A 15,815-nucleotide genomic window follows, 5' to 3' on the forward strand; every position below is an offset into this window, starting at 1 on the left:
ACTAATAAACTCTGATATAATTTTGATCTGATATGTCGACGGAAGCGAGAAGTAATTTATTAAGTATATGAATTTAATTGTAAATAACAGTCATACCAGTGAAACGAACAATATATATAATGTAGAGTAGATCGTGGGATATGGTATTTAAGTTGGAAACAATCTAATATCTTGGTTGGTGCAAATATCTTACATCATTCTGTGCCTATTTCGGAACTTCGGGTTTTTAATAACTCAATACTCATTTCTTTCATGACATATTTTAATAAATTCGCTTTTAAAACCTCTTTTTAAGACAAAACATAGGTCATAATTGAACAGGTCAAATGTACGTACCAAAATATCCTGAAAAAATAAACACAAATTCATTAAGTACACTTTAGGGATAATTGGATAAAATGTCAAATATTGACCAATCACATCTTTTGATTTTCTTGATGTTGCCACCTAATTGTGTCCATATTTCATCCACGTTTTCATAAACAGAACCATTGATTGCCTTCTACTGATCACTTGTACATCAATCTAAAACATACAGTGACCAAAGTTCAAGGTCCCTGATCAGAGGTCAAGGCAGCACACACAAAGTGACTAGTTCAATTCGCTGCTAAGGTGAGTCGTTAACCCTGATAAAGTTTATGGAATGGTTGTCGTTTACAGCGAATTGTCCATCTTGTGCTTCCGACATCTGGTGAATGTCATCACAGAGGGCGCTGTATTCCTTCCGGTCGCCATCTTGCACCAACTGCTGAGAAACATGACAAGGGCGCCGTGCGTATGTGAATCTGAAAAGAAACAGGCGAAGCGTTGACTTTAATCCTCTGTTAAACAAAATGTACAATCGAATCAAAGTTTCCTTTCGTTAATCAAATGTGAAAGTACAGTGTGTAATAAAACTAGGCCGCCATTCATCAAAGACAAAAATCTTCCAATAACATTTACAGTGGCAAAGATCAGCGATACCATTCTAAGATGCTTCAAACAAGATGTTAATGCTTAAAGTTAAAAAAAATCTTAAGTAAACTATCGTCACTTTTTTATAATTCATTTCACTAGAATACGTCTGAAAAATGATACAATTGAAATACATGGAATTTTAAGACTTAATGAAGATGCTTCCAAAATGTGATTTGTCAAAAATAAACCACAGGTGGGGCCATAATAAAATATACACCATTACATAAAACATTAATATTATATTGATGTAATATATGACATGGCTAGGATATACTGATATATATCCGTTGCTACAGTATTACCATCCGCCTTAAAGAATATTAGCTGAAGATTGTTATGAAGATGAAAATACAAAAATTCAAAAGACCGGGCGATTACATGAACATTCCGGGCTGTACAGAAGAGAGGGAACTATGAAGAAAGAAGCATAATCCCTAACGTCGACGAACGTCTTATGTTATTACCAAAGGTATTTAATTATCACAGTAAGACCTAAAGTTCGTACAATTTGGTAAGAAACCTCATTCCACCTTCCATTTCAAAAGCTTGTGAATCATCACAGAACCTCTTTAAAATCTCGAGAATTTTTCAGAGGCACCATTGATGTCAAACTAATTCATTTCGCCGTAAACACCTGTACTGCAGCTGATGCCTAGAGTAGGGATATCATGCTCCCAACCCCTCAGCTGTCCCGCGAATTATGTAGAGAATTGAGTCGGTACTTTCGTTTGGCTCGCAGGGAAGTCCTTTTAACGTTTAATATGTTATTTGTGTCGATTTAAAGAAAACTCTTACAAAAATATCTCCGAGCACTTGGATATACCGTCAGAGGCCGGTTACGGAAGTTATTAATTAATGGGTTTACCCAATAGTTCATCACTTGTAGCTTAGAAGCTCAACATTTCATATTAATGGCGTTCCTGTAGACAAAAAGCGGAGATGTTCTTTCAAATGTCCATAAATTCTAAGAACAAACAAATCGACGTGTTTGATGGGTTAAACAGCTGGAGGAGCCAATGAGGGCCCTGTCTGTTTGTAGGGACAAGATAGGGACCAGAGTAACTGGAGGCCTTTTGTTGTAGACTGATGGTCTCAACATCAAACACACTATGATTCCTGAAATGTTGACGCAAGACGCGGATACTCTTCACCTCAACACTCCTGGGTCAACCGATCGTATGGAAAACGGTTATTGATATAAAGTGGCTTATTTTGATCTGCGTTCCGTGCCAAAGGTGTCATACATTTACGAGAATGTCTTTTATATACACGTACAGTTGCACAACTATGTACACAAGTCTTCGACAGAGACCCCAGAATGAGTGCATGCGTCTATAATCCTAAAAAGAACTTGCCGAGAATGTTTCGATCAAACACGACGCTGCAGTTGTTTCTTCTACAGGTTTTTGCCCACTTGTACATTGATAGGTTGTATATATATATATCTAATGATTAACGTTCATCATAAAGACATGCTAGGGCGACAGATGAGTGGAATGACCCGTTACTGACTCAGACACAGTCGACGTGCATGTCATTTACAGTCTCGCAGAACAAGTATACCACGTATATATGAATTAGCATTTGATATGAAAACAGACGCATATGAAGAAACATTCTTATGTTTTATTTGTCATTTTACATTTTCTGCGGTTTTTTTCATTATTTTGTTACGTCATCAAAAGAAGAGAACAAACACGTCATTAGAGCTGACGTGACATTGATTCTTGTCAGTAAATAGATTGTATACTTGTTGTTCCAGGTTTGAGTGCGAACGTCTTAAAGATTGTTCCAATCCTTAATTTTGCCGATGACAAGCATGGCATCAAGATAAGCGAACGTGGCAGACGATCAGAAGTTTTGTGTAAAACCTTCCCGCGCTTTATCTTGATTTAGTGTATAGCTTTCCACGGTTGTTCATAGTCATAGCACTACATTAATGTCAACACTACGTCTTGTCCGTCTCATGCGGTGACACAGAACACTTACCGAACTAATCTATTTTCTCGAACAATAACGAAAGTAGAAAGGATATGCGCGACATCTAACTACCATAATCCTTTCTCAAATAGGAAAAGTTTATTTCTAAAAGCTTTGTATGATGCAATTTAGTTCATTATTCTCTATTTTCTGTGACTTTCATTGATATTTTATTGAAAAGTGATATTCATTGGTTTGTGTTTTGTAAACTCTGCCAGTAGATTCTTGGGAATTGTGTGTGCCACGTCTTAAATATGCCAGTACACAAACGTTTATGTTAATGTATCAATGCTAAATTTTATAACGTCGATTGATAATCAATACTTATGGTCCCTGCCAACAGTGAAGCTTCTAAATAAAAAAAAACCCACGGTATGCATCATTTATCTATTTTTACATTCGTATTGAAATTTGATATTTTTGATATTTTTATCAACAGTTTAATCTTTAAAATCATAAAATACTACATTTAAGATAATATGTATAAGGTTATTTTGATATGATTTACTATCAAATTCTTGTGTGAAGACATATAAGTATTATTTTCATACGACATAGATTATTTTGTATCGGCGATTAATGACGATTTAAGCTTAAATATAAACACAAGTGTATCCGCGTGTCAATGCTGTTATAGCTTGATCTTAAAACATTTTAATGTAAGATGTAATATCATATATTTTTTGTGAATGAAAGTTATTTTGAAATAATGAAAATGAACAACATACTCATAACACACATACTGGTATATGTGTAGAGGAACTCATTATAAAGATGTTTTTTTATTTTCTGAGACACTCTATTTACAGGTAGAACTTTAATAATCCACTCATAACCGGAGCTAGTAAAAATAGACTTGTAGTAAGACATATTTCTTTGTCATCCTGAAAACTGAGCATATCTTTCATGATTGAGTAGTTCTGTAGTAGGAAACAGCTGATAGCGAGAAACAGGTGTTCCGGGCTGACGTCAGAATCACTTACACAAGACTAATTTAACAGTCATGACAAATGCTCCGATATATAACACTCTTATGTTTGTCATTTCAAAGTGCATCGCTTTTTGCGTTTTAACTAAATCGTGTTCTTTATCAGTCGGAATACTTCACGACTTTGTTTTCTTTGTTAAGTTCTTTATTTCTTTTTAAGTTGAATAAACACATCAGAATTCATAGATGTAAATAGATGTCCAGATCACGTGATCCATGTTTAAACGATTGATGTCTCTTTAAATTTTCTAGGACATGCTTTAACATAGACGATATCTTTCGTATCAAACTTAAGACAGATGTGCTGCTGAAGTTAGTCTGAACTACTAATTGTTTGATAGATTTCGTCCTTTAAAATTGAAATGAGAGAACATTTATATGAATTTCATTTGAGAAATAACCCGACTGATAAAAACACTGGAGTTAATCAAGCTGACATGACATAGGAATATTTACCTCTATAATATGCACATTTGTAACATTAGCCTTTAAATTTACAAATTTTTAAGATACATATTCATTCTAAAAATGGTTAATTTTGCCACCATATTTATATTTGACATGGCTCTTTTTGTTTTAGTGGCAAATCAGTTTCTAAATAAGAGTAAGGTGAAAAGTCTCAATATAAACAGTTAACTGAGTTTCAAAAACTTCGAGATAAAATCTTGAGAAATAATGCGAAAACTTTTACAAAACTAAAATTTTCAGTAAAAAGCAATAGATTATTAATAACATCGGCTTTACTTTCGAATAAATGAAAACTGATTTGTTTGCAATAGAATTCACATCGTTTCTATTATGTTGTCATAGTAAGATGCCACCCTCGTATTCCTCATTATAGTATCTTTGTTACGGTACCAACTCTGAAAGTCCTAACAGATAGCGATTACTTCAAGGTTTATACGAAATGTGTTACTTTCTTCAAAAGATAAACGTTCGCTACTGCGGATCAAAATATGCCCTGTTTACTGATTTTAAAAGGAGGTGACTCCAACATCAATCATATTCTAAGGATCTTTCTCTTTACAGGATTCACACGTTCACAGATCGGCCAGAAAGCATGATTCAATTCATCAGCACCACTCTCTCCAGCACGCTGCCAGCGAACCGCTAGATAAGGCATATTTACGGGACAAACAGCTAGTAAGTCATACCAAAAAGAACCAGTAGCCAATTTGCTCTTTGTTCAGTAAAACTGTCGTCAATGTGAATAGAATACAAAAACAGCCGAGGTCAAACACAAGACAACCAACAGACAATGAAAAAGTCGTTGATGTATAGGACTCAACATTTGTGTGTGCGTTTTCATCAGTGTGCTCGGCAGTGCTTTATAATTGGTTTTGTATATAACTATATCACAACTTTCTTACTAGTTGCTTCATAAATGATATACACGTTTTGAGTATTGTTACGTTAATTCATCTGAACATTTTCTTCATCTAACGATGACTACTATTCATTTTTCGTGTGATGATTACGTTTTAATCTTATCCTAACATCGATAAAAGTGTGATGGATGTTGATATGATGTCACGTCATTTCTAAAACAAACATATCAAGAAATTTTGGTAGTTACCACTATTGTTTTGAGTGTTTGGCATTTCTTTGTAAAGACTTGCAGATCAAATATCATTCGTACTGGTTTCAAAGAATAATAATAACCAACAATTGCGCCGAGGGTTGTATAATATGATACAAAATTACATAACGGTATCGAATGGGCTCATTAGTAGTTTATTACATAGGAGGAATGGTGTCTATCTGGAACAGCATATCGCTGCAGAATTAGGTCGTTTCTGTACCGCATTGTCAACTTCAGGAATCTTATTTGTAACATGTAATTTCACGTTCAATTTCACAATCAAATGGAAATTTCTTGTTTTAATATGTTTTTTATTTAATTGTTGTGTAAAGTGATAATATGTTTTTGTATTTCGTTGTGTTTTTATCATTAATATTATTTCTAGTTGATAAGAATTCCGCACGATCGATGAGGAATCAAGATGACTGGGCTTATTTTGTACATAGTCGATTGGTTCGGACAAGACAGACGTCCAAATATTTGGTAATACATGTGCTGTTGTGCTAGGGTATTCTATTTCTGCCACTGCAGTCACGTGAATATTAGTCTTCTTCTCTACATCAATATTAACCAATTAGAGAGGTAAGATTCTGACGTGTGATCGTGATCGTAGGTATGTTCTGCATGCTGGACATCTACAGTACAAATACCCAAGCGTTGAAACGAATATGATGTGATATACTAAAAATAATTATCATGATTAAGCTCATGTCGACGAATTGTGATGATCTGACAGGGGTCTGTCTGTCAAATTCTGTATTATATAGTTCGACAATAGTACATTATTCCAGTACTCGGCAGGTTATTCCTGGGTTTGTGGTATATCGTGTTATTCAGTGGTGCATAGTCCCTACACACGTATACAAATTTAACATTGTGCACATCTTAAATATGTCTTCGTCACCAAATTATCACAATACCAGCTATGTTACAATCAGTAGTAATGTCAACATTACCACATTGTCAGTATTACCACATTGTCAGTATTACCACATTGTCAACATTACTACAATGTCAACATTACCATAATATCAACATTACCACAATATCTGTATAACCACATTGTCAGTATTACCACATTGTCAACATTACCACATTGTCAACATAACCACAATGTCAACATTACCACAATGTCAGTATTACCACATTGTCAACATAACCACAATGTCAACATTACCATAATGTCAGTATTACCACATTGTCAACATTACAACAATGCCACTATTACAACATTGTCAGTATTACCACAATATCAATATTACCACATTGTCAACAGAAGAATTAGATGTTTCCGCATATAAATTTTCCCTAGTAAAGTTACCTAAGTGTCATGATGTAAACAATTTCAGACAACTCCGCAGCTAATGTTATCTACTGGGCCCATAGGTTTAAGTATTTATAGATATATTACTTAGTTCAAATGAATCTTCCTAATTGATGTACATATCCTAGCTGTTGATCCGACGTTTAACAACATAAACCAAATGAAAGCTCCATCTTCCATCCCGAGTCAAATGAGTGTAAAACTTGAAATCATAATGACGTTTATTGTTAACTGTTACTAACAATAGAATTTTACTTGTAATATCACTGCACGCGAAATTCGGTCACGTGAGCACTCCTTACCCTTCTCAGAGTCACTAACCTCTTTGGTAATTAGTTAATGTAAAATTAGGACTTTGTCCAAAGGGGCTCGGCTCTATGAGATATTGTTACGTTTTATTATGACTCCTCGCTGGAGAGATGTTTGCAATGCATTGTTCTAACTTTATGTATATATTATAGACTGATTCACGTGTGTGTTTATACGTTTTTTACGTTCCTACCAAAGTTTTGGTGCAAGTACATTGCGCGGCTGTATAATTTTTGTTAATTTTCCTGTTATATACTACACAGTCTGTTACAGATACAGCAGGATCGGGTGTGTAAAGAGAGACCCCATGCATACATTGCAAATGCATTTTCTCTCGTTTGTTTGGGCGATTTAAAACATTTTAACTTGTTTTGTTACTTTCTTAAAATTAACACGGTTTAGTATCTATCACACGTGCGTTATCTTACATGTGTGTCGGCTGTAGCATAGTGTTACGCTTGTTTTATATAACGTTTGTGTTACATGGGTTTTATTGCTATGTTAGAGATTCTGCCATCGATATCGATGGAGTCCCGATGTCGTGAACAACTCAAGAGATTACTATCCGACTTAGTTGTGAAAGGTTTACATTCCAAGCCGTGTATGTTACTAACCGGGATACGCAACTCACGTGCTCTTTAAAGTCTAATTTTGAAGACGTCAACTAAAGATGAAACAAAAAGATTTCGCGCTCAACGTATTTGTGTTCTTAGTCTGGTGCCGAAAAGGCATTATTTGGAGATACCGCACGTCGAAAGAACAAAAGCTTCAGAAATGGCTAGCTGAGACAAAGAAAATGTTTTTAAGAGAGTTTGTTTGATATACATGTGTAGCGACAAAATGTCGGTTATGTGTGATTCCTATTTTGTGCCGATTTCACCCGCCCGAGTTCTCAAAATAAAAAAAGGGTGTTGATTGGGTATTAAGAATAAGAGGGGTTTAGGACAACATCGACATGGATTGGGAAACATATTGAGGTAAAAAAAATTGTAATTACCACAGAAAGGTTCCATGAAGTTCGGGTCAGTGTGTTGGCATGGACCAGGCTCCCTCCATCCGCCATGCAGAGAACGCGTAACTAAGGCGGTCGTCGGTGACGTAATTACACGACGCCGCCATCTTGTTTGAGTTGTCACTTGCGTCGTCTGTTCTCAAAACCTGGTACAGGAAGTCAATGTAACGAGTAGCGAGTTTCAGAGTCTGAATCTTACTTAATTTGTCCGAAGGTAACGTGGGTATGATTTTTCTCAGACTAGAGAACCCCTCGTTAAGTGACTGTGTTCTCTGTCGCTCTCTAACATTCGCCATCACTCGTTGAGTTTGAATGTCAGCTACACTTTGTGGTGAAGATTTAGACGACGTCGATTTTCTCGCCTTTTTACTACAATGAATATCCGTCGAACAGTCTGATCCCGGAGAAAGAGATGCTGACGATGACAACGACGATGACGACATGGATTCCAAATCGTTGTAAAGTTCGAATGGTTTGCGCACATCCACACTCACATTATGACTGTCTTCTGATCGTTTCCTTTTGTTTTTACGAGATTTTGAATAATTTTCCTGGCACTCTTGTTTAATGTTAGCAATGACGTCATGTGCCTGATGGCCAGAGTAGTCCAAAGGAGGGGACGGTTGCTCAGAACAGCGTATCCCCTGAAGCTGATGTTGACCAAACATACTGAGATCTGTAAGAACCATGTGGAAATCTTGGTATACACCGATCCCAAGTTGTGCCGCACTCAATACACTAATTGAACAAGTCTCTACTCCCAGGCTAATGGAACTCCTGTTATTTAGGGTTATGAATATTTGTATGAAAATGAGCACTATACACGTGCACGCGTGGTTCAATGGCGATGTACGTATGTGCTCTAGTCGGGGTGACAGCAGGGTATTTATAACAAACTCTTGTGAGAAAGGAGAATTATGTTTGTTTACATCGATAGGGGCGCTTGTCCCCTCCCACTTTTCCACTGGGCATTAAACTGGGGTAGAGTCACTTGGCTCCATTAGCTGTGAAACCGACTCTCGCGCTGTCAATCAAATCATCTCGCGGACCCCGCGTGCTCTCGCCGGATCAAATTTCACTGCGACGCGGCGATATCTTTCAGGGTCCGAGTAAAGGAAACGTAATGACAGACGTGGAAAATGGGTATAAAATCTATTCGTCAGGGATGTCAGGTCGGTCAGAAAAATTAAAAACTTTACCTGACAGACAATTCTGACGTATAGCGTTAAATTTGTCTCTTATCACACAATAAATTGAATAAACCAAATATCTAAATGTTCGGGTGCTGATGGAGGTAGGACCAGCCAAATCACATGGTTTATAGGGACGTGACCTGATCGTCCATCGCGTTATCGGTAGATATATACTGCTAACTGCAAAAATCAAGTCCTTCGTTCGTGTTTAATCTCTGTCAAATCACGGACAACATATGTGTCATAGCAAACCATCGGAAACATTTATCAAAGTAAATAAAACAAATTTTAGTTAAAGATAATATCTAAAGCTGGGATCATAAAAAATCGTATTCACATGCTGAAATTTTCCGCGTTAAACATTTACTGAAATACTGTAAACATATTTTAAAGGGCAAAAACAAAAAATGTCAAGTATTCCAGATGTGAAGACATTTTATATGGGTTTTGAAAACATACACGCTCATTTTTACTACGGTGTATACAAAATACAGAACCTTGTTCGGTGTCCCGATTTTGATAAACGTTATATGTACATCGGAGTCCGTGATATAACGTACATAATTTCTGAAAATCACCTTTCTGTTTAATTAGGACATAAGAAATGTTTAAACCCATTATGATATATATATATATAAGCATCGTAAGGCATTATAAATTGATTGATTGATTGATTGATTGATTGATTGATTGATTGATTGATTGATCGAGCGATTGATTGATTACATAATATTCTTCTAATTTGAAAAAGCAATGACCTTTGTTAATAAAAAGAGTATGTGACATTTAGAACTAGAGAATTTGTTTGACTAAAAAAATAGAAAAAAAATATATATTTAATTTTTTTATCGCAGTAGGTTAGTTGGTTGCATGAGCAAAATACACGTTCTACCAGGACAAACTAACATGAAAAATTGGTACGTTTATTACAGAATATTACTGCACCTAATGTAACTTATACACGGATTACGGTTTCTCTGGGGTCTTATGGTGGGCGAAGTATGGTGCCAGTATGGACCGTTGTTGGGGGGAAATGGGAGGTGTCAAGAACAAATACCCCCTGGCGGGAGGGTGTGTCGGTTGATCCGCTGATCACGTTATCAACCGTATATCTCTCAACATAATTAACACGTCCCCGTTAATCCCCCATCTCGACCTCCTTCCTACACCCCTGCCGGGAACCAAGATGTCGTAAAACCAGGTGTAATGTGCAAACATCCATGTGCCAACATGGCGGCTGTCACATCGCCAACTTTGTCTCGCGCCGAAATGGGTTGTAAACAAAATCTGGTATTGACAAATAAATAGATGAAATACAACATCACGCTTTACATTGTACACAATACAATACGGTTTTGTTCTCGTCGAGGTGACATTTCCCGGAACCCTTACGATTGCAATTTGTAAGATGTGCAAAAAATATTTGATGTACATAGCCTATTGTTAGACGATGTTTGCCTACGTTCTTGCTGAATTACTGAAAAGGGGGAGATTATTATCATTTTTTTTTTTTTTTTTGTTATTCGTCAAAAAAATTAACGATAAAACGGTTTCAACTGTTGTGCAAAGCGTCATATTCCAATGGATTTAGACGGAAAATGCTTTTTCAGTCATATTAATAAATGATATGTCTTTTTTCGCTGTGCTATGTAGATGGTATTTTTGTATAATAAAAAAAATGTTGGATATGTATCATTTTCTATCTGAATATTTGACATAAAACAGGGAAACATAAACTAAAGCATGACTAACTATAATAAAGTTTGCATAAGTACAGGTACTAAACTCAAACCACCGGCCATGTTTTTCCCTGTGTAATGATCTCTGAATTATAAACATAAGGTTAATTAATGTCAGACTCATCAGTTCAATGTGTTCTCTGGGATTGAAACATGTATGTTTGTGTGGTCCTCGACCTACTTCCGGCTTGCTCTTGTACTTTTATGTAGGAACTAGCAATAATAAATTAAAATGGCTTATCACAAATCTGACATAAGTCAATTGGAAAATTCATTCAGCTTTTTAAATGCTATCTATTTAAAGATAATTTCTTTATAGTTTTTTGACAGAAAGTGGTGTACATGCATTTTGTTTTTATAAATATTAAAGGTTAACAGAGATTATCTGTAAATAAAGTTAGCACAATCAATCTGAAGATTATTAAAATTACTTATTTATGGATAAGAATGTTGAATAAAACAAAAATAAGATGAGATATATAAAAAAAATGGATATGGAACTTTACATCCTCCTTTGTAGACTCGTACATGTGACAGAGTAGTAGACCAAACATTATTTTAAACCAAACACAAATTCTCTTCTAGTAAAAACAAAGGTCCCTGGGATTGGTTTTACCAGCCGGAGAAAGGGACACTTTACAACATGAAATCTGACGTTAACTCCACGCGGTCGTGGAGCTCACTTCCGCCTCTAACACACGAGATCCACTTTCCCACGCTCTTTTCCACGTGCTTTCTCATTCAGAAAATCTCGAAAACTCATTTGGTTTTGTCGAGATGGAAGTTACAGAGTCCTAAATACGCTATTTTGAACTTCTGTAAGCCTGTCACGGTGGATGTACTTTGTTCATTTAAAAACCAGAGGAAAAATATTGAATCATAGGTGAAGTTGCTTATGATTGGTATCCGAAATTAACAATTTTAGAAAATGTGTATACATAAGTACCAATTCATCACGCTGTTTTTGCACACTGTGGACTTGACTAAATTATCTGTTTTATGAGTTTTTAATGCGCGTGCTGTTTATCAGGTGCAACAGAAATCTAGTTGATAATTTTTAAAGAAAACAAAAAGAAAAAAAATTATTAACATAAATTTAATATAAAAAATCTATACTTCAACTCTTAACGGATACAAGCTAATTGTCGTTTTATCTAGGACCTGATAATGCCCCCCGTGACGTCACTGGTAGAGAAACAGCAGTTAATCCCCAGTGACGTGATTAATTTCACACCTCACGTGTCATAATTTACAACCCATACGGCTGATTACTGATGCGGATACTGTCAGTCCGGTACCGACTCGGTAGCTTAGACATCGCCTAACGTAGTTTATCGGTTATTCTCTCCTGTGTAATCAGGTTACGTCATAACCATAGATAAACATAGTTGATAATTACACGATGCTGGTCCAATTTACAGTCCGTAACACGCTGGTATTGCTTGAAGCCCTATCGTCTACCCGACGTATTCGTGTATGAAGAAAGTTACTACGAAAAAAAAAATGGATAATGCATTTTAAATGTATAATACCCACATACAGGAACACACTATTTCCGGAGTTGTTATGGGTTTCCGATTTCATTTAAATTAACTGAATAAGTTTTAATCATCTGAGTTCCGAAAGTCGCATAATTTTTATTTTCGTCGTGTCTTAATGTCTGTTTTTGTCAAATAAAAATAACACGTAAAAAGACTTATACTTGAAAACTTCAATAACTTAAATTGCCTGTCAAGTTCATAAATTATACTTTAAAAGTGATTAGTAAAAATATTACACACAGAAAATACTTTGCAATATGCTTCTATTTTAATAGTACAAAATACACTTCAGTGCACGGTAAATACTTGTTTCAATTATATGGCTGGTCCATGCTTACACGAAGAGTACAGTTTGATATACAGTGTTAATGTCCATTAATCCAGTAAAAGGTTTTACACAAATCTGTCAATCATTCCTGTCAGCTGATAAATAAACTAAGTAGAAAAAACCAAATATAAACAAGAAAGGTGTTTCCTAAACACCTCATCCGGGTCTTTTGTAAAAGGCAGTCTCAGGTGGCGCTCTTTGTCAATGAACACGTGACACCGGAAATACAACTTACACCATGTCAATAACGGATCTTGTAAAACCACAGCAGGAGCAGTGTTAGGGAGGTGAAGTGTTCCGAAATTGAATATTTTCTTAAGCCCAACCTCAGCAATTTTATTAGACATAAATTCACACAATACGCCAAGCCGACAAGTGTGCACGTGCGCTGTTGTTTAAACACACGGCATAGTACAAATGTACCTAATAAAGAAACGATCGGATTATAGTTAGAGATAGGCGATAAATCGCTTTGGATGTTATATATACCCTGTTTGGTACCTCCTTTAAAAAGCTGGAAAATGATTTTTAAAACATTCCTTTAACAATATGGACAAGGCGATGGTATATCGTTTCTTCCTTCAATCAAAAATATTGAACTTTCTCTTTGAATGGATTTAAAATTATTGACTTCAAGAATACCATATTTAAAGCACTGACACTTTTCCCAATAAAGATTCACGATTTTTATTACTCTCTGACACACATACGCATGTAACAAGAGGTCATACAATATTTAAATCAGACATACCAGGGAGAGTAGATAGTACACATTAAAGTTCAACATAATCTCATATATTTCAGTATCATTTCATGGGCAAATTTAGTAGTATTTTATGGACAGATTAAGTATTATTTCATGGACAAATTCAGCAATAAAATTTAAACAGATTCAGTATTATCAAGGACAGATTGAGCAATATTTCATAGAAAGATTCAATAGTATTTCATGGACAGATTCTGTGTTATCATGGACACAATCAGAATTATCATGGACACAGTCATTATTTACATGAGTAAATTTAACATTAACTATAATGAAATCAAAAAGTTACAAATACCAATTATATAACAGATTATAATTTACACATCATCGTCATCATGAACAACAATCATCAACATCATCATCATCATCATCATTAGAGCATCATCATCAATCATCATCATCATCATCATCATCATGATAAACGATAGCTCAATTTCACTCGAGACCAAGGGTGGAGTACGGACCAATGACACACGCTGTTGTTAAAAGATAGCCATGATAAAGTCACAAAACAGAAACAATATGTAATTAGTTTAAGCAGTTAAGACAGGAAGATGACAAGGATATGTTCTTTACCCTAAGTTATTAGTTAAGTGATGAATTAAATGATAAAACAAGTGTCTGCTATGTACCCATATAATTTTAATAGGTCAGGGGTCAGTTACATACGTAACGTATATACGTATATATCATTTAAATGATTACGTACTGTATCCAGACAGACGAAGGGGAATAGGTCAGGGGTCAGTTACATACCCTATTATGATAAATAGAAATTATATATAATAGAGTACACGATAAAATTCTTCTTCAGAGAAAACGTCTGTTTGTATGTATTAACCCGAAGGTCAAGCTGTCTGTAATGAGATTCTGGACACACCAAATACGCCTTCAAGGGAATTACAAATCTAAACAAACTTTCTATAGAATGGTAATCATAGAATATAGAAAAGACGATACAACAGGGAGCGCTTACCTTTGTCTAGACCATGAACATGGCATTAATCTTCTGTTCAACCCACTTCGTGCCAAATTGATGACGTAGTAAACCGCATCATACATTAACACACCATTCTTGAAACTCTTTATACACTGCACCATGCAATTCTGTGTTGATATCAAACCACAAAGACGTCATGACTGTTTGTATATTATAAAATGATTACATAATCATTTATCAAATGGAATCTTAATTTTCCTTGCTTCATTTTTTTATTTCGTTTTTAAAATCTTTCGTGTTATGTTTCCATTACCAAGGCTCGAAAAAGGATTTGCCACAACTAATGGCAACTTGTAAAGTCAATTCCTAACAACTTTTCACCAAAAGATGGCAACAAAGAATGTTACGGAATCCTAATTCAACATCATACACAACTGTAAAGGTTAGGTTTAAGTATTCAGTCATGTTTAAATCTTCCATTGGACCTGATAAAAACTAACACGTGTCTTAAACAATGTGTTTTTTTATCCTTTAGCAAATATAAGATGCATATCTTCCACGTCTTGACATAATAAATTAAAAATGATATTGAGCATCTAGTACCTCACGAGCACTATTCTTTTTTTGCACGTGATTATATAATTAGTAGTGAGGTTTCACTGCTTATCTATTCCTTACTTGCCAACTTGTTGGATTAAATATTTTGTAATTAATTTTATAAAAGCTCTAAACTTGTTTTCCTTTCTTATATGTGAAACATATGTAATATTTTGGAATAAAATATGGTTTAGTTTTAACAAAATGAGTTAACAGTAAGGCAGTTCACAACAGATTCCTATCCCATTACTGTACCGCTCATTTGGATACAAATATATTGGATGGCAAATTTTCGCCATTTAAGTGAAATTGTGAATCAAAGGGGATTTATTTTTCATGGAATATCAGAAAACACAAATTTTCATTTTCTATATTTATTATATTTTCAAAGTTTCTATTCCTAACAAAGTCATTCTCATCCTCGAAAATGTAAGTGAAAAAATAAAGTCCTTCAAACGCCAAATGACAATCGCATATTCCTCCTCAATCTATTTACCAGCGACAGTATGCCACCGCTCATGAGTGTAATTATCCCTTCTGCTTTCTAGTTAATAGGGTA

General features: G+C 35.1%; 1 protein-coding gene across 1 annotated transcript; it reads right to left on the bottom strand.

The window, feature by feature from the left end:
- Window positions 1-244: 244 nt before the first annotated feature.
- On the bottom strand, window positions 245-9,001 carry LOC132553633 (twist-related protein-like). Its single transcript, XM_060217893.1, has 2 exons — window positions 8,138-9,001; window positions 245-785 (listed from the first exon to the last, which is right to left on the bottom strand). Exon 1 carries the CDS (start codon window positions 8,839-8,841, stop codon window positions 8,164-8,166), a length of 678 nt encoding a protein of 225 aa, XP_060073876.1. The 5' UTR covers window positions 8,842-9,001; the 3' UTR covers window positions 245-785; window positions 8,138-8,163.
- Between the last annotated feature and the right edge of the window lie 6,814 nt (window positions 9,002-15,815).

Source organism: Ylistrum balloti, unplaced genomic scaffold (genome assembly GCF_031769215.1).
Source record: "Ylistrum balloti isolate Yb309-2 unplaced genomic scaffold, AGI_CSIRO_Ybal_v1 Utg370342, whole genome shotgun sequence".
Taxonomy (NCBI): Eukaryota; Metazoa; Mollusca; class Bivalvia; order Pectinida; family Pectinidae; genus Ylistrum; species Ylistrum balloti.